This window comes from Priapulus caudatus, unplaced genomic scaffold (genome assembly GCF_000485595.1).
Source record: "Priapulus caudatus unplaced genomic scaffold, Priapulus_caudatus-5.0.1 Scaffold48, whole genome shotgun sequence".
Taxonomy (NCBI): Eukaryota; Metazoa; Priapulida; class Priapulimorpha; order Priapulimorphida; family Priapulidae; genus Priapulus; species Priapulus caudatus.
The window spans coordinates 563,140-585,794 of NW_014577109.1; the positions used below are offsets into that span (position 1 = coordinate 563,140).

Sequence of the window (22,655 nt, forward strand, 5' to 3'; positions counted from 1 at the left end):
CTAGAAGGTTAGCTGACTTGCCCCCTGACTACCATTGAGGCTATCGAGGGCGTCATTACATGGTTTGAAAGTGTTAGTTGGCTGTCTATAATTTTTGATGCAGATTTCTCCTTTAGAATTATACACTTCCAGATGTTGTAGCATGATAAATGTATCGACCAGCTGTTCAGTACATGTGTTGATTCTTAGGAATTACATAAGACTCCTACCTGCCTCTCTTTCGTTCTCTTCTCTCTTCTCTCCTCCTCGACCTTCCCATTTTCTCTGGCCCCCCCCGTAGTCTGTCTCTCGCTTCCCTGGATCACTCCCCTTACTTGCTCTTCTGTCTCATCCTCCTCTCTCTCTCTCTCGTGCGCCTGTATCTTGTCGTTCCCTCCTCTCTGTCTCGGTGTGTGGTGGTCTCTTCTCTGCTCTCTCATCCCGCTCCTACCCTCCCCGCCGTGGTACTCCTATTTCTCCCCTCTTCTCATCTCTCGTCTCTCCTCCCCTCTCTCGCTCTCTGTCTCTGCAGCCTCCTCCCTTCTCTCTCTCGTCTCTTCCTCGCCTCCTCTCTGTCTCTGCCCTGTCCTCCCATACTTTGTCCTCTCCGCCTCCCTCTCTCCCCTCTCTTTGCTGCCTGCCTCATCTTCTCTCTCTCCGTCCCTGCCTCTCTCTCTCTGGTCTATCTTCTCTCTACTCTCTCCTTCCTCTACTCCCCCTCTCACCTGCCTCACTCGCTCGTCCTCGTCTCTCTGTTCTTTTCTCACTCGCCTCCTATTTTTTTCCCCCCCGCCATCTGCGCTCTCTGGTCTTCCCTCCTCCTCCTCCCTCCCTCCTCCAGACTGGGGGCACGCACCTGATTTAACGTATCATACCCAGCTAAAGTACCTAAATAAAAAGTCTGACACCACCGTACATATGTCTATGGGCTACTAACAATTAGTAATCACGATGGAAACTAGTTCCAAGAGACTTTCTTATGTTCTCGAAGACAACTGTTAGAACAAGCTCTGCCGACTGCAACATCACTACGAGGCTATCATCATTTATAATCTAAAACGATACAGGCAATTCACAATGTTCATTGACATCACATATTTCCGAGTTACGGGCACGAGATTTGAGTAACTGGAATCTGCGATATGAGAGGCCATTGTTTTTTTTACAATGATACTGAACAAAAACCATTGCACTTTCCGTACGAAAGTTATCTGTAAAACGTGCGTGGTAGTGAACCAGGCATGAGTTTTACGAGTTCTGGCATGTGTCACAACCAGATCATCTGTTCACGGACTAGAGACATCCACTGCCAACAGTAACACAGGTGTTATCATCACTGCCTTGCAGCGGTATAACTCGGAGCAGATCACAAACAGCGAGCAAGTGATCGGTCAATTTGGTGTGAGTGGGTGCATGTGTGTCTGTGACGACCCATCTGTGTGCGATAGACGCCCGCTAGAGCTGGGGCGAGAATCTGATGATGTGTGTGGTGTTAGTGCTGTGTGGTGTGGTGTGTGTGATTGTGTGGTGAGCGAAATGTAGAGCTGGGAGTGTGTGATGTGCGCTAGCGCAGCGCGCGAGCGTGCGGTGCGTTGACGTGCGTGCGTAAGCGTGCGTAGTGAGACAGATGCCTCCCATTTCCGCTTGTTATACTTATCATAAGTATGCTTCAAAGCATGGCCGGCGGCATCGAAGACGTTGGTAAAAAACGGGATGTGACTGCAAGGAGCGTACCTAGTAGGCCCTATTGCGGCTTGTGAACAACTCCATACATGTGGAATGTGCTTTTAAACGAAAGTTGCATTTATTGTGATAATATCAGAGGGAAATGATCGTATTTTGATTATCTAAGGATCTATTTATTATTCACTCCTGAATTCCCTGATAATATTATAGGCATAACATACATATGCAGAATAGACTTGAGAAAGAAACGTAAGGCGTCAGACGGCAAATGGAATCAAACTATCAAGCTCTCACTCGCATAATTCAGGGGTTGTTGTGAAGGCAGCTATAGCCCGAGCCGTAAAATAGTTGCAAGCATTTTATTTCGTAAGCGCGAAAACGATTTCGTGATTTTCCCGCCTGACCTGTTTTGGTTGTGTTCGTTACCACCCTCTCTATACATTAATTCATTAAAGTCAACGTGGAATTATGCTATGGAATGTTAAATCTTTTGTGTGTTCGGCCTGTTTTAGTATCTTTTATAATTAATTAAATTAATTATTTAATTAATAAGATATGAGATATGGTAATATTTACCTAAATAAGAGAGGTGGTCCACAGTTGACAGTGAACTAACAATTATAATAACATTTAATGCAACATTAGCGCTACTCCAGCAGGATCTTCCGTCACGCATGCTATATACGCTCAGCATGAATATAGTGGTTCGATAATCTGACTAGAGACTTTTTCTATTTGCAAATAATATAGCATGACCGGCGAATAAGGCATAGAACCTGTTGTGCATGTCGTGGAAACAAATAGAATCGTCCACCACCTTGTTTCCTGGAGTCTTTAAATTACTCCATGTAGAGAATTATTAATTTACTTTTAGCCAAGATTAGGATATACGCGAGTGCGTGTAAACTGTAAAAGCTAATAATTAGGTAATTTGACCGTTACTTGCCATTCAACAGCTTCTGTATAATTTTGCGGTAATTAATAATAAACGCATGCAGTAGAAAGAATCATACATATATATAACACACATATAAGCGAGAGATATCGGTTCACGTATATACAACTGTTTATTTATTTATGTGCCATATAGGGCCTACGTCTATATACGGCACATAAACTCCATTGAAACTGCGTATAATAATTTAGGTAAACACAACATAAGTACATTTACTATTCAATATTCGTCTGATATTAACGATAATATTAATTACGTCTATAATAAAAATATTAAACATTTATAGAAACTCGCGCTCGCTCCGTGTTACTGTATATGACATTCAATCAACGAGATCGCCCATTTGCTCTATTACGGGCACGCAAGCCTCTATCTGCACGGGAATGGTACGCTGCTCCCTGATCACCAGCACACCATGCTCCATGCTCGTGCTCAGACTCGTAGCTTGCACTCCCTCCGGGATGGGATACTCACGCTCCAGCTCCAGGTGTTGGCCCTCCTCGTCCAGGATACCGTGTATCTTCAGCATGCCTTCAGCGGTCACCTTTACCGTCACGTTCTCCGACCGCATGCCGAACGTGAAGAGTCGAATGCAAAACGGGCGAGTCGATCGAAGACCTTCGCCTATCTTGCCCCTACGCCTCTTTTTCCTACTGTCACTGTCACTACTACTGCTGCTGCTGCTGCTGCTGCTACTGCTACTACTGCTGCTACTACTTCTCCTTTTCCTCCCGTGTTTCTTTCGGCGCTCTTTATTCTTTCTCTTTTCTCTCTTCTCCTCCTCTTCGTCGTCCTTCTCCCGGTTTTCCTCCCCTCTCTCTGGCCGCTGCGGCACCTCCTTGATGAAGTCCCACCTCATGGAGCCGCGACTGTGTCCGAACGGTAGCGGGATGGAGCGAGCATCACTACTGCCGCACTTGCGCTCGCCACCACCTCGATGAGCTAGGTGACCGCACACGGCTCCGTGACGGCGCCTCTCGTGTTTGTGGCGATGACCGCACCGCGGGCCGGGTCCCCACGGCGCTCCGGCGTGAATGCGGTGATGCACGCGCAGGTGAAAAGGAGGGTGACAGTTACCCGGTAACATGGCGGAAGAAGGCACGCGTTCGTCAGCGGCTGGTGACCGATTCGATTGTCGTCCGTGTCTCATTTACACGCTCGTCGCAATGTCACTCCTACTGTCCTCCTGTCCCCGTGGCGTCAACCGTGGTGATCGACTCGTGTACGTGCGTCGTATGGATGTGATATGCACCTCGGAAATATTGTACTATAATTTAGATTCACTCGATATGCGTGCGATACACTCCCTACAGTAAACGAGTTTTCGTACGTGCAGCTCGTATTGCCTTTACCGCTATTACCTGTTTGCCTACCGAATGCGTATAGCTATCGTCATGAAACACGCACTAGTGCGTCCAGCCGCAAAGCAGCTGCTTTATATACTTACAGGGTTGAAAACGACGCAGCAACGTTCTGCCGACGTACAGCCGACGTACAGCCGACGTTGTTCTAAGCCATGAGCGACCGACTGTAAACGTTTCTCCAACGTTCGACCTAGTTCGTCATAATATACATGCGAAATCGTACCTGAAACGTATATAGCACGTGCTCTATAATATTATCGATCGCTCACCACGTCCCGTGTTCGTGATTCCAAGGACGGGTTTGCAACAGCGGCTTTTATTACTACGTAGTCAGTTTTTCGAGCGACATGTTGAAACGTCAACACAAAACGAACCAACGTGGCAACGTGAACAACGGCAAATTAAATACAACAATGAGAAACTGATCCTGGTTAATACAACGCTACTACTAGCATCTTTCTTGTGAACGTGTGGCCTTTTACACGGTTCTACTCGTCACGGGCGCGCGCGCATACACGCGCGCACACATACACGCGCGTACACATACACGCGCGCATAAACGCATACACGCGCGCACGCATACACGCGCGTACACATACATGCGCGCAGAAACGCATACACGCGCGCACGCATACACGCGCGCACGCATGATAATACCAAGAGTAGATAATAACACATTGTCATTAATGTTATTATCTACTCTTGATAATACATCTGTTTATTTACACGGTGTTCACATACGGATCATACGCGTTATCGCTACGTAGGAAAAACGTCTGTTGGACGATGCACGGTGACTCATCGTCTATTTATAGAACGCACACGACGCAAGTGAATGCTGACGCTGACAGCGTAAATGTAGCGTAGCTGATCTATGACGAATCGCATAGAGTTGCGTCAGCTGCTAAGAAAACGTTGACAAGACACGGTCACCGAAAACGTTGCTTCGACGTTCAGAAGCGCAGGTATATAAGCTATACGGCGTGCTGCTCTAATTCATTCAGCAATCTGATAGATTTCTCTACGTGCGCGTGAAGACGTGAGCTGTGCGCATCTTATACGTTACAAAGAAGAACAGATATCCAAGGAAAATAACAAGCAGAAAAGAGCAAGACGGCGAACACGCTCCTAGGCGATTCAGCAACGAAAACAAGACACTATCGCACTTTTCCGTCGGAGAACTACAGGTAAGAATGTTTGGCATGAACGTAGGGAGTGGCGAGGGCAGCTGCTGTGGCGCATGCACGACGCTACCGCCACCGCCACCACCACCCAAGCAGCGCTCCACATCCAGTGCCCGTGGTAAGCTCTGGGGACATCCACATCCTCCGCATCCTGGTCCATGGAATGCGATGCATCTTTTCCCACCTGCCTCCGGCGAGCACTGGGGACACCCGCACGCCGGTGAATGGAACGCCATGCCTCCTTTCCCACCTGCCTTCGGCGAACACTGGAGACATACGCACCCCGGTCAATCGGCGTACATGCAGGGAGGATATTCGGAAACAGACCACGGGAGAAGGAATGGACCGATGGCACCGCCGCCGTATGGCGCATGTCCACGCGGCTCGAAACAACATGTGCGCCGCTATGTATTCGACGGTAGCCGTGGGACAATGAGCTGGGACTTCACCAAGGACGAGCCGCCGAACGAGAATGACGAGGAAACAAAGTCATGCACGCGTCCGTTCTCCATTCAAGTCTTCACGTTCGGCATGCGGCCGGAGAACGTGACGGTAAAGGTAACCGCTGGAGGCATGCTGAAGATACACGGTATCCTGGACGAGGAGGGCCAACACGTGGAGCTGGAGCGTGAGTATCCCATCCCGGAGGGAGTGAAAGCTACGAGCCTGAGCACGAGCATGGAGCATGGTGTGCTGGTGATCAGGGAAGAGCGTACCATTCCCGTGCAGATAGAGGATTGAAAGAATTTATGGAGTCCGCCGACCAGCTCGCTAATTTCCTTGCTGAATTCCCGACCGGCCTATTGCGGTGATCATTAGATATTTGCGCAAGAAAAACATTGAAATAGTAATACTACCATTTTTATTGTTGTCTATATTTCATTGATCATAATAACGTTAGTCGCAATGTACGTTCTATTAGAAATAGCTACACATTTGTTTCAAAGTTAATTTTTTTTTAACAATTATTCGTGGATGAGAGATATTTGGTGAGGTTTAGAATAAAGAAAACCATTACTGGAAATGTGCATTATATTGTTTGTGTTTTCAATCTAATCACCCCGAAACCTTTGATTTCGTAATTTGCACATATTACACTCATCAATAACATAACAAGACGACATTTTAAGAAGCTTTATATCATCAATTTATATTTCAGAAAATACATATTGACAAAATTACATCCACAGACCATTATTATTGATATAGCAGTTAGTTGTTGACATCTGCTAAGAGTGGATTTACACTGGCACGTACAGACACAAACAATTTAATACAGAGATAATCTCTATAGGCATGCTGGCAACCCTACAGCACACAGGTAAACGCAAAATATGCCCCTACTAACTGTCACACAATTAATTAAATCGTTAGCCAACATGTGTGATAACCTGTACGGCATTTACGTGAAGTCTATAGCCGCGGTACGCTAATGAGTCTTAAATGTGGACAGATTACCTGCCAAGCAATGAGCTAAGAAGAAACTGGGAACGTTATACGGGTTACAGGGCACTCCGTCTGCAACAAAGAGATCGGCTTGTTGCGTTTACGATTACCTTACAATGCGCATCAGTAACGGACACAACCGAAGAAACTAGACCAATCATATAGAGTATGTGGGAAGTGTATATTTAAAAGTGCTCCAATGGCTAGATGTGAATAAAGCACTACCTAAACATCAACACCACTGCTACTAATATTGTAGCAACACTGTTGGTTTAAGGCCGCGCAAACACTCGCGCATGCATTTGTACAGACTGGCTGGTACACAGAGTAGCTGAAGGCGATGATGTAGAATAAGAGCATGCTTGTTCACACGACACAACTAAGTAGTAGTATGCATTATACAGTTTTTGATCGGCTGGCTCTCATGACCATGGGTTATGGAGAGAAGCAGTTTCACGTGCAGGACTAAGATCACGGATAGGCTTCCATATAATTGCACGTGTAGTTTGACGCGACTCGGCAGACTCCCCACGAGTGTTCGTGATTAGGGGGTCAACGTATTTCTTACTAGTTAGGCCAGGTCAGAATGATGAACGACTCTTCAGACGAACGCCTCTCAGCAGTTGTTGATGCGACAGGACCGCGTTTGCATCGCGGCGTTTATCCGCACTTATCATCGACGAATTTATCCGAAACAACACCATAACATTAAACAACCGCGTTGTTCCACCCTCCTACCCCTGCTCATGACTAGTAGGCAATCGTGATGCTGACGTACGCACCGCTGTGAGCAAGACGAGAGCGACATGCTCACACCATCTACCTCTCATCACTTCACTCACCGATGCCCATACCGAGTTGTATCAGATTTCATAACGGCGAGAGATTAAATACACAGATAAATAATGTTGTCCGTCCGATCAACTGTGCCGTGTTCGGCGGTTGTTGCATTTACAAGGTCGTGTGGGACACGCAATATAACATTACCACGAGCGATATACTGTGCGCACATTTGCAGCATTAAGTTAGCATACAATGTATCTACTATACAAATATACACTCTAACAAGGAAGTGTGTTGTGCGCTTCCCCGATATTCGCGGTAAACGATATTGTTTAGGTGTTTGCTCAATTGTTGTTACTCTACGCGCTCCAATAAAGTTCTAATAAATTACACGATCGAATTACCTGTTTCTGGTGGATAACAAAGCGTGGCAAATACAATGTAACCTGCCGTGCCGCTACACGCGTGAACCTGCATTAATATTACAAACAAGCATCAATGAAAAATCACGGCTACTGTACAGGCACTTGTAGCTCCCAAGCACCTGCACAAAAATGCATTTATTTACAAGAAAGCTACGATCTGTCCAACCAAAAACATGTGCCGACCAGAGAGCAATTTCGCACGCCACCTCACTGATTGTGCCAATGCCAATGGAGTTCAATACCAGCATTCAGATGAATCAGACATATCATATGTGTGGTGGAAGTTTATACAGCATTCCCAACACACTTCCAATGTGTTGCTTCCCTATCGATTTAGGCCTGCATACGAAAATAGAGCAGATTGAATGCAGTTCACCGATTTTCATTCTTGCACACAAAACAAAATTTACAAATGCTCATAAGCCATTGCTCATGCGTGAATCAAACTGGCTACAATTAATCTAGCCAAACTGAACATATGCAACGCCAGTATGCTGTCCAGAACTGGCCCGCTCGCTGTAATGAAATCACATAAGCAAACTTGCCAGGAATAATTCTGGTTAGCTGTGAATTGACCATGGACAGCCAGTCATGAGCGGCCTCACCCATCCAGGTGTGTGGGAGACCGTCTCACAGGCTGAACGGGGATGCTTCCCTGAACCGCGCGGGACTAGCTCAGCCTTTGTGTTTTGCCTCGTGATTGTTAAACTTTTTCGCCGTAAGCTTTGCGGTGGCCTCTTGTTCCCCTGAGCTGTCGTGAACATCACCATCCGACTCCGAATCACTCCTTCCATCCTTCTGAACCTGTGCGTCCGCAAGAACAGTGCGAAAACACATTCATTAGATTAGAATTATTGTGTAAAACACACACAGGCATGATCACAGTGTGCAAGAAATAACAGAGTATAATAACTGCAATTTCCTCACAAGTTCTTTTTTGTTACACCCAGATAACAACAAATGAGATAGTGAAATGGAGTGTCAAGCACCACGATTAATGAATACTATATTGTTCACAACATATCATGCAATTTTGATCAATCGCCTCGAACCTAAAATACGGCATGATTAGTTTTCATTTCAATAATGAAAATGCAGGCTAAATGATTACACACCTACTTAATTAGATATTTAGCAATGACGTTCTTATTTTAACAGTATGTGAACTGTTATTGTATATATTAAACTAGTTTATTAATTATGTTCATAACACTAATAACATATTAAAAGAAAAATGTATAAATTTTAAAACGAAATCCGAAACACCGAAAGGTTTAGTCAAACGCGTTTCACTTTCTCCGAAAACAGGCTACAAATCATGCATTGTGCTGCTACGACCGTGTTGCTACCGGAACATAACTTAAGGCTGCTGGAAAACGCTGACCAGGCATAATAGACACAGTCAAAATTAGGAAAGCAAACTGACCGCAGACGCCTCAGCAAGTACATTTCTAGGGCAGTCGATCGCGAGTACCACGACGAGGAGTGGACGGAGAGGGACGTAACCGATTTCTGGTCACCACTCGCTGCAACCGTCCAGCCACGGTTAGAAACCGGTAACAAACTTGGGTGGCCAGCCAATACCCGGGCACCCGACGTGCACGCCAGAACACGACGGCCCCCACATCCACAGGCGCCCTCTTTATGCCTGCTGGCACAACAGGCACACAGGGCGAGTGCGCACGCCATCGCGGCGACGACAGGGCAGAAAAACGCAACATGTGAGCGAGAGGTGGAAGGGTGTTGTAGCACAGGGCAGAAGAATGCCACGTGTGAGAAATAAGGATGTGGTAGAACAGGACAGAACGGCAGCACATGCAAGTAGGAGGCAGAAAGGTGTGGCACAGAGTGAAGACGAATGAGAACGGAAAGTAGATTAATATGGTACACAGGGTAGAATAACCTCACAGTGCAAGTAAGTGTCAAGAATAGGTTGGCAGTGCAGATTATAAGAATACTACACTGGTTAAACAGGTTACCAGGAGTTAGAAGGGTATGATAACACGGAGTAGGAGAACATCATGTGTGTGAGCGAGAGTACAAAAGGGTGTGGTAGCACAGGGTAGCAGCACAACACATGCACGAAGCTCACTGGCCCACCAGCCACTCATGAATTTGCCTGCCTGATAAAATTACACGGCACGGCCAACGTTGCGACAGTTGGTCCTGAGTATGTCACTGGGAAGACTACGTCAGAGGTAGAGTTCCGAAATTCGTTCGCTCTATACTAAATTTCAAGGGCAAATCAGTCACATAAATAGCCAATCACCAGGCAAAAAGATACTACTTCAAACGCGGCCTAGACGTGGACGAAGCAGCAGGTTGCTACACTATGCACCAATAGCAAGTGTTCAATGCAGGTAGGGTTAGTACGGCATCGTTAGAGGGCATTTTGCAGACGCATAATGAAGGATGGAGGTGGGGCTATTACAGCACCACTAAAGGGCAGCACGGCACAAGAGAAGCAGCTGCAGTGACACGAACACTGGCTTGCCCACTCTGCCTTTACCCACAACTGGCATTAGTTTTAGTTTGGCTGAAATGAAGCCAAAGGGCTGCCGCACGCAAGGTGCCAATAAAGATTTTGGATCGTGTCTGCTTCCTACTTTCTTTCCCTTTCTTTCCTTCCCATGCTCCATAGCTATACATATCTCTCTCCCTCCTGCTCCACACTTGCTCTTGTTTCTGCATCTCCCCGCTTTTTCTTTCATCTGCATCATCGTATTCACTTACATCTCTATTTACTTTTCACTATCTCTGTCTCTCTATATATAACATGCCCTATCCTTCCCTCTTTGCACATCTCTCGTTCCAATTTCTCGCTTCTCTATTGCCCTGTATCCTACGACTTTCAAACGGGATTGCCTAACAGTTGTTTGAGTAAGGACAGACTGTGCCGACCCAGTGTGCAGCTAGCTCATCGTTTACATACCTGGCCTTCCTGTATGGCTTTACAAGCAACTTGGCATAGCATATAGAACCAGATTAAGTGAAGAATTTGCAGGAGATACAGGAGAGCGAGGAATAGCATTCTTGATTTGAATTCTCCAATGATGACGTGAGCATCATACATGACTGTGCGTAAAACCCTGTGGGGAAAAGGAGGCATCGGTTATTCGGACTTTGCCGGTGGTGCCAGCAGTCGGCTGCAAAACAAAACTGTTAACGATCGATGCGATCACAACAAAACGAAACGGGCAGAGGGAGATGCGCAGGGTAGGGCCGGCAGGGCAGCGTCTCATCCCCGCGACTACTTACCCACCACCACCCACGCGCACGCGCACTCGGCGTACGTACGGCGCGGTGCCGCAGGAAAGCAGCTAGACAGCAAACCGCGCCATAGCAGTGGCAACGCGCCCTTGGCTGCAGGACTGGTAAGGACGAGGCGCGGGCACTCACTGCATGCACTGGCATGTAGACTGGTCATGCACAGGCAAGTAGGGCACACCTCTGCTGGTGCCAATGCGTCAGCCACATCATATGAGAAGGACAGATGTTATCCACACGGTGGAACGCACACTTAACTATTGTAATCAGTTACCGTCCTAGGGGCACCCTAAAACTAATGTTCAAAATGTATGTAACCCAGCTATAATTGCTCCTGGTGGATCTACTAAATACCGGACAGTTGAACATTGCCAACTATGTAAAGGCATCATCCGTCTCCAGACAACTCGTTACGATATACACCTTGGACTCTTGGTCACAATCTTGGGAGCTGGCAGACACCGCCACTTTACACACTACTTGGGAGCGGGACGAATGAACGTGAACGAATGACAGAGATAGAGATAGAGGGAGAGAGAGAGAGATGACAGATAAAGTAAGAGTGCACAACTCGAAAACGACAAACTCAAAAACGGTGAAAATTAAAAAGCAGACGCCGAGCCAGCTGTCATGTCTTACCGGGACGGGCACATCAAGTTGTCTACAAAAGGTTCAGAAATCCCAAAGACTTTTGCTCTGACGAAGTTCTTTCCGACTGCACATAGTTCGCCGAAGCGATCACCATGAGTAACAATGACATCTAAGAAACACACGCCAATGCTTGCATCTCCAACAGCGGGCCAAAGCATGCCATAAGCTGTCAAACAGCGTCCACACCTGTGCTAAGAGCATGCAACTGCTGCCTACTGAGCATTTCAAGCCAGGATTCATTCGTCGCGTGCACCATTGTGAAACCAACATCAATCACGAGTCACGCCTGTTCGACGTAACATCGAGACCATGCGGTCATACACCTGCAGATTTCTCCTTTTGACCTTCTTGCTAGCACGCCTGCACAATCTGATGTGGACATGAATACGGGATATCAAACCAATAACACGTTTTATCCCCAACAAGTACGTCATCCACACTATCCACTTGTGTCAAACAGACATCACCATGGATCTTCTAAAAACACCCTCATACGAGGGTACACCATTACCAATAACTAGATAAATAACTGGTTCCATTTGTTGCGATCAGTCTCGCAGGATGCAGTTTGGAGTTGAATACTACGAGGTAAGGTATCAGACTTCAAGCAGCATTCGCAAAGCAACATAAGCGAGAACCATAGCGATGAGATAAGCCACCAGCAACGAAGTTAAACAACTCGTAATAGACAACTGTACTATAGTCGCGTAGCGCTACGTAATAACTGCATGAATTTGTTAATTCACACGCGGATTAGAACAGAGATCGGTTACGGAAAAGTGCAAAGGAGTGGGTGAGTTATGTCTGGTAACACTTTGGGAAACCAGACTGTTTGTTACACATGCAGGAAAGCAGACTTCGCATCACAAGAAGCAACGTGTCAATCTGGTCAAAGAGCGTTGTACTGCACAGTCCAGTACACGTTAAATTTGGTCAAAATTTGATGCAAGTACACTGCCTCTTTAGCTTTAGAGCTTATACCAATGTTATGCCTGATACGCAGATGGCATTCAGGGATATACAAGGTGGGTATCCTGGAAGAAAAACGTGACCGTCTGTCTTCTGGAGGGACAGAGGAAGATGTTTCTGGTAGCAGCATGGTCGTATGCAGCGTTTCAATCATGTCAAAGCAGGTGCTCCTACCTGTCCAGTCACCACGGCATAATACGCAATGCGTAATATCATGTAGAACCATATGACATGCAAGATTTGCAGTATAACCAGTAAGCCATTGTAGATGATATATGCAGACATAACACTCATATTGAGCATGACATGGCCGACAGTCAGGCCAAAGTACAATATCCTGCGAAAGAAATAACGGAATGAATAAAAACATTGGATACAATTTGGCAAAGTCTCTGAATTATTAGTAATAGGTTTAGTTCCCCCACCTACAGATATATAGCACAACACCGCCCACTTCCACTGTAAGAGGGTGGCATTGCGTAGTGCAAAAAGATAAAGGAAAACATTATAAATTGAAAAATTAACCCAACACACGCAAAATCTGAGGGACAGAAATTTGGAACACCAAGGATGTCATCACACTTCTGCAAAGGCTATGTGTGCAGTAGGAGGCATAGGCAAATGAACATAATTTACACAACAAGAAATAAGAGGAATGGATAGTTCACATTGGGAGGCAGTATGGCTAGTGCGGCCTAAACTTAACTCCCGATGCTGTGCATGAGTGGCTTTTTGAAAATTATAACCAAGTGCAGCTCTTGGAAAGGAAAGGGGCATTGAATAACACCTTACAACGCGAAACAACATTCACATATCCATCACCAAAACGAAACCGTTCTTATTACGTACACTTACTTACTATGAAAGCAGTTTATGACTTTAACACATAAGCATAGGGTGGCTAGCATTCTACTTACTGATAATTCGTATACTGAGGGGGGGGGGGTCGAAATAACGTTTTGCTACTGACCCGTATGGAGTAATAACCTCTGAATAGCAACTGACCCATACGATTTTCAGCAAAGTTCTGATGGCATGGCATGTCGAGTGTGTGAATATTTTGCTACGGAAGGCCTTGCGACATGATGAGGCACAAGTACTGTATACGCCATATTTTTCGCGTACAGATATTTTCGCGAATTCAGACTTGAAGGACAATTGCGCAAGCGGTTAATTTCGCAGTCGGTGGATTAGGAATTATTCAGTATGAATTGTTCGCGTGTTGTTATTTTCGCGGTCGGGAACGCAGTCGCGAAATTTGCGAAAATTAAACCACCGCGAAATATACAGCGTATACAGTAGATAAAACATGGCAGCACCCACTGCTCCGCATGTGACTCGCTGTGCTTGCTGTGATGCGGTTTTGCGATTTCACGTATGTTTTACACTAATCCAGGTTGAATCAGTTACTAAACAGATAGTCAGATCCGTAGTACCGTGATAGATACTGTGAGTAGTGGGCAAGCATTGGCAGATTGATGCTTTATGTGATACCTGCTCTACGTATAGTACAAATGCTATATTAGACTTGGCGTTTTGGCCAAATTTGAATTATGTTAATGACATTTGTTAGCACTCCTGGAAACGTGGTCCATTAAACTTATTTCAAATTGAAATAAATAGTTGATAGAAAAAAATGTTGCATAGTTCATATCAAACTGAAAACAATAAAAAGCCCACTTTCCCAGCTCGGCTTTCCCATTTCGTGCTGTAGCATTATACATGAATATACATCCAAAATTACACTTTAAAAAATTAACCCTGGGAAACGTTGCATGGCAGTTTCCTTCTTACATCATAACACACCTATCACATCTGATCTATAGTTATCTGTATATGCCTCAATCTGTACTTGTTTCGAGTACTTGTAACGAGTGCTTAAAAGACAGAATTAACATACACAGCTTTGCAAAGGCCAGTAAATGTAATCACGTTGCAATGTGCAAACAACCTACGCACATTACTAACAACGACGACGACGTAAAAAACTTGCTATGCTGCTGACATGTGCTGGCACTTTTATCTACATGTACATACGCAGTTATCTATACACGCACACTGGCCTATAGACCGATGATCTGCAGAGATCTGGTGTCTGTATAGGATCCATGATGCCACGATGCAGCCAGTAGCATTCACATGATGTTAGACAGTATCAGTCAGGTTGCAACACCTAGTGGGAGATAACACGCCTGTGGTGCGACTCTTATGCAGTACTGCTGACCTCCATGTCTAGACTCCACGAGGAAGGCTTCTCTGCAACTCACTAGACTTATCCGCATAGCAGCAGTAAGCTTGCCGTGCTGCTTGACAAGAGTGCAATTTCCGACATATTAGGTGACAGTTGTGCAATGCAATGTGCGGTGTAACGTTGCGACAGCTGGCTGTGCAGAAGGCAATGACTGCTGTGCAATAGAGGCTTGCCCTCGGATACTGTCCCGTCACTTCAGCCATACGAGCGTTTAGTGGTCTAACTCCCACCTTTAACTGTTTGCAGATGGATAATGCTACACTCATACATAATCCGTATGACAAGGACTACAAATATGTATCTCAACGCACAAGTAATATTTCCTGAAAAATTCATGAAAAATGCTACTAAATTTCCTAACCAACAACATCAATCTACCCAGTTGCACATTTACAGGCAATAACCTTCACAATCATGGCGATGGAGACTTCCAAGCCTAATTTAGGAACTAAACCATAGTAGAACAAAAGAGAGGCATAAAACTAGGGGCGATAGGCTGTGGGTATTACCTTTGTAGGCATAAAACTAAATAATTTCAAATGGACATAACCTAAAAATCTCCTTTTCAACTTCCAACCAACAATAATAACAAGAACAGCTTGCAAATTCAATATTTTACAATATAGTTTAGAATTTAAGAAAATAAAAACATATTAAAGTAAACACAGGCCTTCCATTATTTTGGCTACACAAATGGGTGTACACTAAGGTGCCCGTTATTTAAAACGAGATTTTTTTTATAGTAATAATAATAATAATATTTATTGATTTATATTGCGCACGTTACATGCAGATATGTTCACGTGCGCATTACATAGGCTGATTATAAAACAGCGGACTGCAACACTGTAAAATATAGATACTTGAGTTACGAGACAATCCTATAACAATTCCTGATTATAAATAGCGGACTGCAACATTGTAAAATATAGATCCTAAAAACGACAATAATATAACATTTTCAATAAAATAGAACTCAAATCAAAAGTACACCTAAAATATAATGTCTATGTGTTAAATGCAATGTTAAATAGATGAGTTTTGACTAGGCGTTTAAAAGATTCCAGCAACTTTTCACATCGAATATGACTAGGTAGCTTATTCCATAATTTTGGGGCAGCTGATGAGAAAGCTCGATCACCAAGTGTAGCCAACGTTTTTACAGCTGGTGGCTCAATTAACATTTGGTTACCAGAGCGCAGACTGTACCGATTAGGTCTCTTTAATATGACTAATTCCCTGATATAATCTGGTGACATACAATGTAATGCCTTAAAAGTGATGAGTAGTATTTGAAACTCTATATGGAAATAAACTGGCAGCCAATGCAAATGATATAAAACAGGTGATATATGATCAAACTTGGATACATTGCAGATAAGCCGAGCAGCTGCATTTTGGACTCGCTGTAACTTATTCAGTTGTACCTGGGGCAGACCATAAAGTAAACTATTGCAGCAATCAGCACGACTAGTAATGAATGCGTGAATTAGAATTTTTGTTGATTCCGTAGAAAAAAACGTTCGGATTCCTCTAATATTATGAAGATGGAAAAATGAAGTACTGCAGAGTTTGGAAACATGAGTCTCCATCGTTAGCCACGAATCAAACCAGCAACCCAAGTTTCTGGTCACGGACACTGGCGAAATGTTACAACTCCCGACAGTGATATGATCAATGTCCACTTTGCACAGTTGTTGCCGGGTACCTATGATGAGTCATTCCGTCTTGTCGTCGTTCAACATTAGCCGATCAGCACGCATCCAGTCACGAATATCTTTTATACAGGTTTCCATCGCAGAGACAGCCTGTTCCTGGATGGCAGCAGAATTTGGATTGAAGGCTCTTGTAATGCCAATCCTAGACTGAAGGCTCTTGAGTAAAATATCATGATCGACAGTATCGAAGGCAGCACTGAGATCCAAAAGCACAAGGAGAGTAACTTGCTGGTTGTTCGTGTTCATTAATATGTCGTTCTTAACTTTTAACAGTGCCGTTTCAGTGCTGTGTTGTTTCCTGTACGCTGATTAGTTTAGACACATAGGTGAGATTGCTGATTGGGCGGTAATTTTTTAAAACAAGGTCAAGGCCCGGTTTTTCCAACAAGGGTATCACGAGTGCTTCTTTCCAGTCCTCAGAAAATGTAGCTGTATCTAAAGAACAGTTGACCATCTTAGTTAGAGCAGGTAATAGCTCGTCAATGCAATTGATAATTAATGGGGTTGGCATTGGATCCAATGCGCAGGTCTTTTTTGATGAATTGTTTATATAATTTTTAACTTGTTCCGGCGACAAAACTCCTCAAATAAAACCGCAGGTGCGTCGTTTCCGGTTAGTTCCACATGCTGTAAGCTGCCGCTGCCGAGCGTTGTCTGTATGTCAATAATCTATTGAACAAAGAAGTGCCCGATATCGTTAGCGAGCACAGACCGGTAGCAGGTAACGGATAACTTCGTTTTGCTTTAATAGTCGTTTTGTAGCTCTGAACAGTTTTCCTTGATCACAGCTATTCGTAGCGATAAAGTTCGCGTAAAAATTACGCCTAGCTTCATTCATCAAGTACGTTGTGCGGTTTTTGTAAGTTTTATAAGTGGCATAATCGGACAAAGACTTTATTGTCCTCCAAATTTTTCCCGCTTTCCGTTTTTGTCTCTTTGACATTCTAATGTTGTCGTCAAACCAGGGCACACATGGTCTTACAGTGATAGATTTGGTATTGAGAGGATCATGCTGGTCTAGCAAGTTTGAAAGAGTTGTAGGATTTCACTAGTGAATTTAGATCATCGGGAGAGTTACGACATAGGTCTGAAGCAGAGATATCCGCCTTTAGTGACAGTAGATCAATAGATTTTAGCTTCCGGTATTTTAGTTCCTTTACAGTAAATGTAGGTTTTGGGGCCTTAAGCTCACACGTAACTGCAGCATGATCAGAGAGAAGGCAACCAACGCGTGGTGAACCACAGATAATGTTGTCAGCTTGGCGATTAATCATTAAGTCCAGTGTGTGACCTTGTACATGGGTTGGTTGTTTTACGTGCTGTTCCAGCCCCATTGATTCCAACAAGTTCAAAAGTCTATTTGTGTCAGGGCTATCAGCATCAACATGAATGTTAAAGTCTCCTGTTATGAAAAGAGTATCAGCAGTGGAGACTGGGTGCTCAGAAGAGTATGGCGGTCTATAGATAATGGCAAGTCGTAGTCGAAAAGGTCCAGATTGAATTTTCCATTCTGAATATTCAAATGAAGCTGTCTCGGCAGCTGCAATGTTATTGACAATCAGACTGTCTCTAAATACAAGTGGTGTGCCGCCTCCTTTGCGGGTCCTGCGTGGCTGATCCAGAAGAATATCCGAGAGGAGTGGCTAGGGCTCTAGCAGCAACATCATTGTCGGTAAGCCATGTTTCAGTTATGGCAATCAAATCAGCTTTACTCTCGCAAACAAAATCAACAAACTCTGCCGACTTGTTCTTTAAGGAACGAGCGTTTAGAGTACATAGCTGCATGAACGGCTTCTCAGTGACAGGCATCGCGTCGACAGTCGGCACGTTAGCAATGAATTTGATACATGAAATAGGCTTTGAGCTACGTGTACTCTTGCAGTAATAACTGGTGAAATAAACTCATACGGATGAATACCGTTCAAGTTCGAATAATTGTTATCCGGCTGACGTCCGACTGGCCGTCGTGTAGCATTGATGAGGGGTTTAATTGGCCGACGGTAATTTCTGCCCGCCCTTGTTCCTCGCTGTCTCATCTTTGATTTCTTGCACAGCTGTAGTGACTTTATTCTCGTCCATACAGCACTGTTTAGACTTGATTTGTCGATGGCAGAAACTTCACGGTCGATTGAGCGTAGCATTGCACTTGTGTACCGGGCAGCCATATTGTGACGCTGAAGAACTGTAGCAGATTTGCTAAGAAATCCCAATTTTGCAGGCCAAAATGTTCACAAACTATCGCTTGTAATTCACTTACAATGTTTTTTGCCTGTACCTTGGGTGTTCATAAAAGTACTTGTTTATAACAAACACAAATAAAACACTTAATAATCGCGTAAAATTACACAAATGGGTGCAGCTATGCAGCGCAACCCTTCAGCATAGTCACGCACGTGTATTACTATCGTATCGTATTTCTACTATAGTATGAACTAACACAACAATAGCCGCGTTCACACTTCACACGTAGCAAGAAATTCGGTATTTAGCGTTCACACGAGGCAAAATGCGCGGTCCAAGAAATACGGTATCTAAACAGATCCGGTATTTCATGTAAATACGAGGCTTCCCAGACCCCAAATATTTTGCCGTGCTTGAGAAATACCGGATCACTTGCACCGCGCATTTCCTCGTGTGAACGCTAAATACCGTATTTCTGAAGCCGCGTATTTTATAGACTGCTCCGCGCTCGACAGTTCCAGTGTAACGCAAGTGGAACTGTCGAGCGCGGACCAGTCTACGTATTTTATCGGCAGTTGGTGCGCATTGAATTGTTTATTTCGCATTGTTCGCTTGATTGTTACTAAAGCAGCTCGTAGCTCGCAAATACGGCATTTCTGGAGCCGCGAATCAGCGTGTGAACGCTCGGCCGCGTATTTGTCTCAGATTCGGTATTTCGCAAATACCGTATTTCTGGAGCCGCGAATCAGCGTGTGAACGCTCGGCCGCGTATTTGTCTCAGATTCGGTATTTAATAAATACAAGGTCTCGTCTGAACGAGCCTAATGTCTATTTTGAGGCATAAAACCAGAGACTGCCACACCTGCAAAGGACCAACATTTATAGCATAATCTGATGATTAACCATTTTAAAATACAATCAATAGGCTTTCTACATATTCCCATCTTTCAAATAAATATTAAATAAATAATTATTGTCAACAATGTGCTGGAGTATCGTTTATTCATGAGAGCCTGCACAAAATTAACTTTTCAATAATCTCTTCTAACATACGGATTATACTTGTTGTACATAAAATCACGAATTGGTTAGTCATTAGCAATGTAATTTAAAGTGGGTCAAGTCTGTTGTAAATACATCCTAATGTTTAGCCATGGGCACTGCATTTAATAGACCTTTACATTAAATTTAACCGTGTATTATTGTTTCCCTAGATCTGCATTTTTGTTTCAGTTATAACTAGATACTCACCTGTAGGGAAAGATGACTAACCGTGTCAAGAACCACATCACCGTAAATATGATGAACAAGAGATCGCACAGCCGATGCAGGCGGCAGTACTTCGCCATCTTTGCTGCCTAAAACACGACAAGGTACACGCATGCAACTCGCTGCCACTAACTGTTGTCATCAATTCTCTAACTAACCGAAAGCACGCGTAAATTACTGTGATATTAAAATTTCTAGACCTGGTCAGCTATGATGGATGTCCAGCTGCCTAATACTAGTGAAACCCAAAACAGCCATATAGCACTAAAGCATGCGCTATGCTTCTGCCAAGGTCTGTACATATCACACAGGATAAGGCTACAATTAAAATTTTTTTGTTTGCCCTCACCCGACCAAGGCTGAAAAGTTTGGGTAGGTAGGGAGGGTTTTTTCTTTTTTTTGAGAAGGGTCTTTTTACAAATTCAGCATGGTGTCTACATGCGCGGGTGTGCTTGTGTGGAGATACCTTTTATGTTGAATGTTTGTTTTGCTTAGTACATATAATGTATTGCTTACAGATTTATATAATGTAGTGATACAATTTGTAAAAAAAAAAGAATGGGAAAGATCAATAATTTTTTTTGCGTCAGTCCCTTTTTGGCGGGTCGGTCGGGTGAGAGCAAACAAACAATATTTTTATTATTTATATGGCCTAAGCCTCACTAGCTCAGAAAGGCAGCTATCTATTTAAATGCTTGACCGTACAGATGCACAAATGCAGTACTATTACGTATCACTGCTGCATTACCAATAAGCAGAATTTAGAGATACAACTATAAAGCCTAGCGCAGACTAGAATCGCAGCCGAGTTGCATGAAAAAGTCGCAAGTCTGTGGGAACGTGCAACTGCAACTCGTAGTGATTTTGGTCGCTTGCAACGAGTTCCAAGAAATCAAACGGGTTTGATTTTCAGCAACTCGTCGCTCACAATCGCTTCGAAATCGCATGTGTGCGGGTAATCTAAGTAATGGAAAGACAATGGAAAGAGAATGGAAAGAACAGCAGTCGCTAGCATGCGCACACACAATGAAGCGTGCGACCGATCGCATGCGGTTGCAGGTTGCAGCAAGAGCAACCAAAAGTCGCAAGTCTGCGCTAGACTAAAGTAATGACTCGTGACAGACAATGCATTATAACAACTGAACACTACAGGTAACTACCTCCATCCAGAAATCTACTGCGTCATGTATGACCAAGACAAGTGTGCCAACACGAATCATGTTTCCGCCCCAGGAGAATGTCAACAGCATCAGTGTACACATGTGATGTACAAACATTTGCCAGAAATCCTGAAAGAAAGCAGGTATCGTATCATTATGTATATGTGTAGTTTGCATACGTACATGTAGACGTGCATAGATTCACTCCGCAAAACATCCATAACATAACATTACAATTTAGACTTATGACAGTCATAATTACCGATGATCTTTCTAAAAATGCCCTCCCCCAGGCACCCAATTTACTGAACCTGAATATAAAATGCTACTTCTACTGAATTATTTTATTACCTAGATATAATACATTTAATTATTATGTGCAATATAATGATAAAATACCACACGTGTGCTCTCACCAAGTGAATACAACATAGTAGCAGTTCAAAACATTTACACACTCCTAGCCTGGCAACAACCATTACCTATGGAAGTTACTTCCTATACAGCACAGCATGCACAAGAGATTAAAGCACTGGAAGCACCATTTGCTTTTTTATATTGGGGCAAATGTAATTATAATGCAATTTCAGTAGTAGTACGAATATTTGGCAGACGGATGATAATCAAATCACAATCTCACAACATAGTGCCAGAAAACCTCCCATGTAAGTAAAATTATCCCGTATTCTCCAAAACACTGGCTACTCCACATACAAAAACCTTAGCACTAACCTATTCTGTAGTTTGCAATCAAATTGGACGAAATACATTTTCTCGTGATAGAGAGCTCAAATATAATTTATGATTGCTATAAAGGGATAATATCACCAATAAACCTTATAATGCTTACTCAGCATATTTCCTCAAACATAATGCGAAACTAACCTCATTTTTCATTTTTGAAAGCTACCATGACATTATCAAACACAACAATCGCTGTACACTTCCATAGAAACTACACGTCTCAGTGATTCACCCTGAAGAATGTCCAAATTACACCATGAATAATTTGAATGTCCAAATTACACCTTGTCAGCAATATCCAAAGCGTAGTGAAATAAATTTTAATTATTTATAATATGTGGGAACTACTCAACACACCAACACACTCACACCTGTCATGTATTAACACATACAGCACTGCGCACATGGAACAAATTCACAGCACTGTTGTATTGTGTGCAATAAAAGCCCTGGCAGGGCAGCTATGAGCGACCAGCTACACGAAAGCCGTGAGTACACCTATACACACTCACGCTCACACCTACATGGATAAAACATATGCCTAGCAACCTACAATCAGTAAACGCATGAAAATAAAAGTGTCAAAATTGGACTGCCAACAACTAAAAAAAAAACAGTAACTA

General features: G+C 43.8%; 1 protein-coding gene across 2 annotated transcripts in view; it reads right to left on the reverse strand.

The window, feature by feature from the left end:
* Positions 1–6,291: 6,291 nt before the first annotated feature.
* LOC106820810 (ceramide synthase 6-like) overlaps positions 6,292–22,655 on the reverse strand; it is a 32,353-nt gene continuing 15,989 nt past the window's right edge. Inside the window, exons 6-9 of one of the 2 annotated variants that reach the window (XM_014825379.1) lie at positions 21,289–21,417; positions 20,111–20,217; positions 10,755–10,911; positions 6,292–8,626 (exon numbers count right to left, since the gene is read on the reverse strand). In XM_014825379.1, the coding sequence (XP_014680865.1) occupies positions 8,498–8,626; positions 10,755–10,911; positions 20,111–20,217; positions 21,289–21,417 (522 nt within the window). In that variant the 3' untranslated portion in view covers positions 6,292–8,497. Of the gene's footprint in view, positions 8,627–10,754; positions 10,912–12,883; positions 13,047–20,110; positions 20,218–21,288; positions 21,418–22,655 lie in introns of both variants that reach the window. The other variant, XM_014825378.1, reaches the window with a different exon arrangement.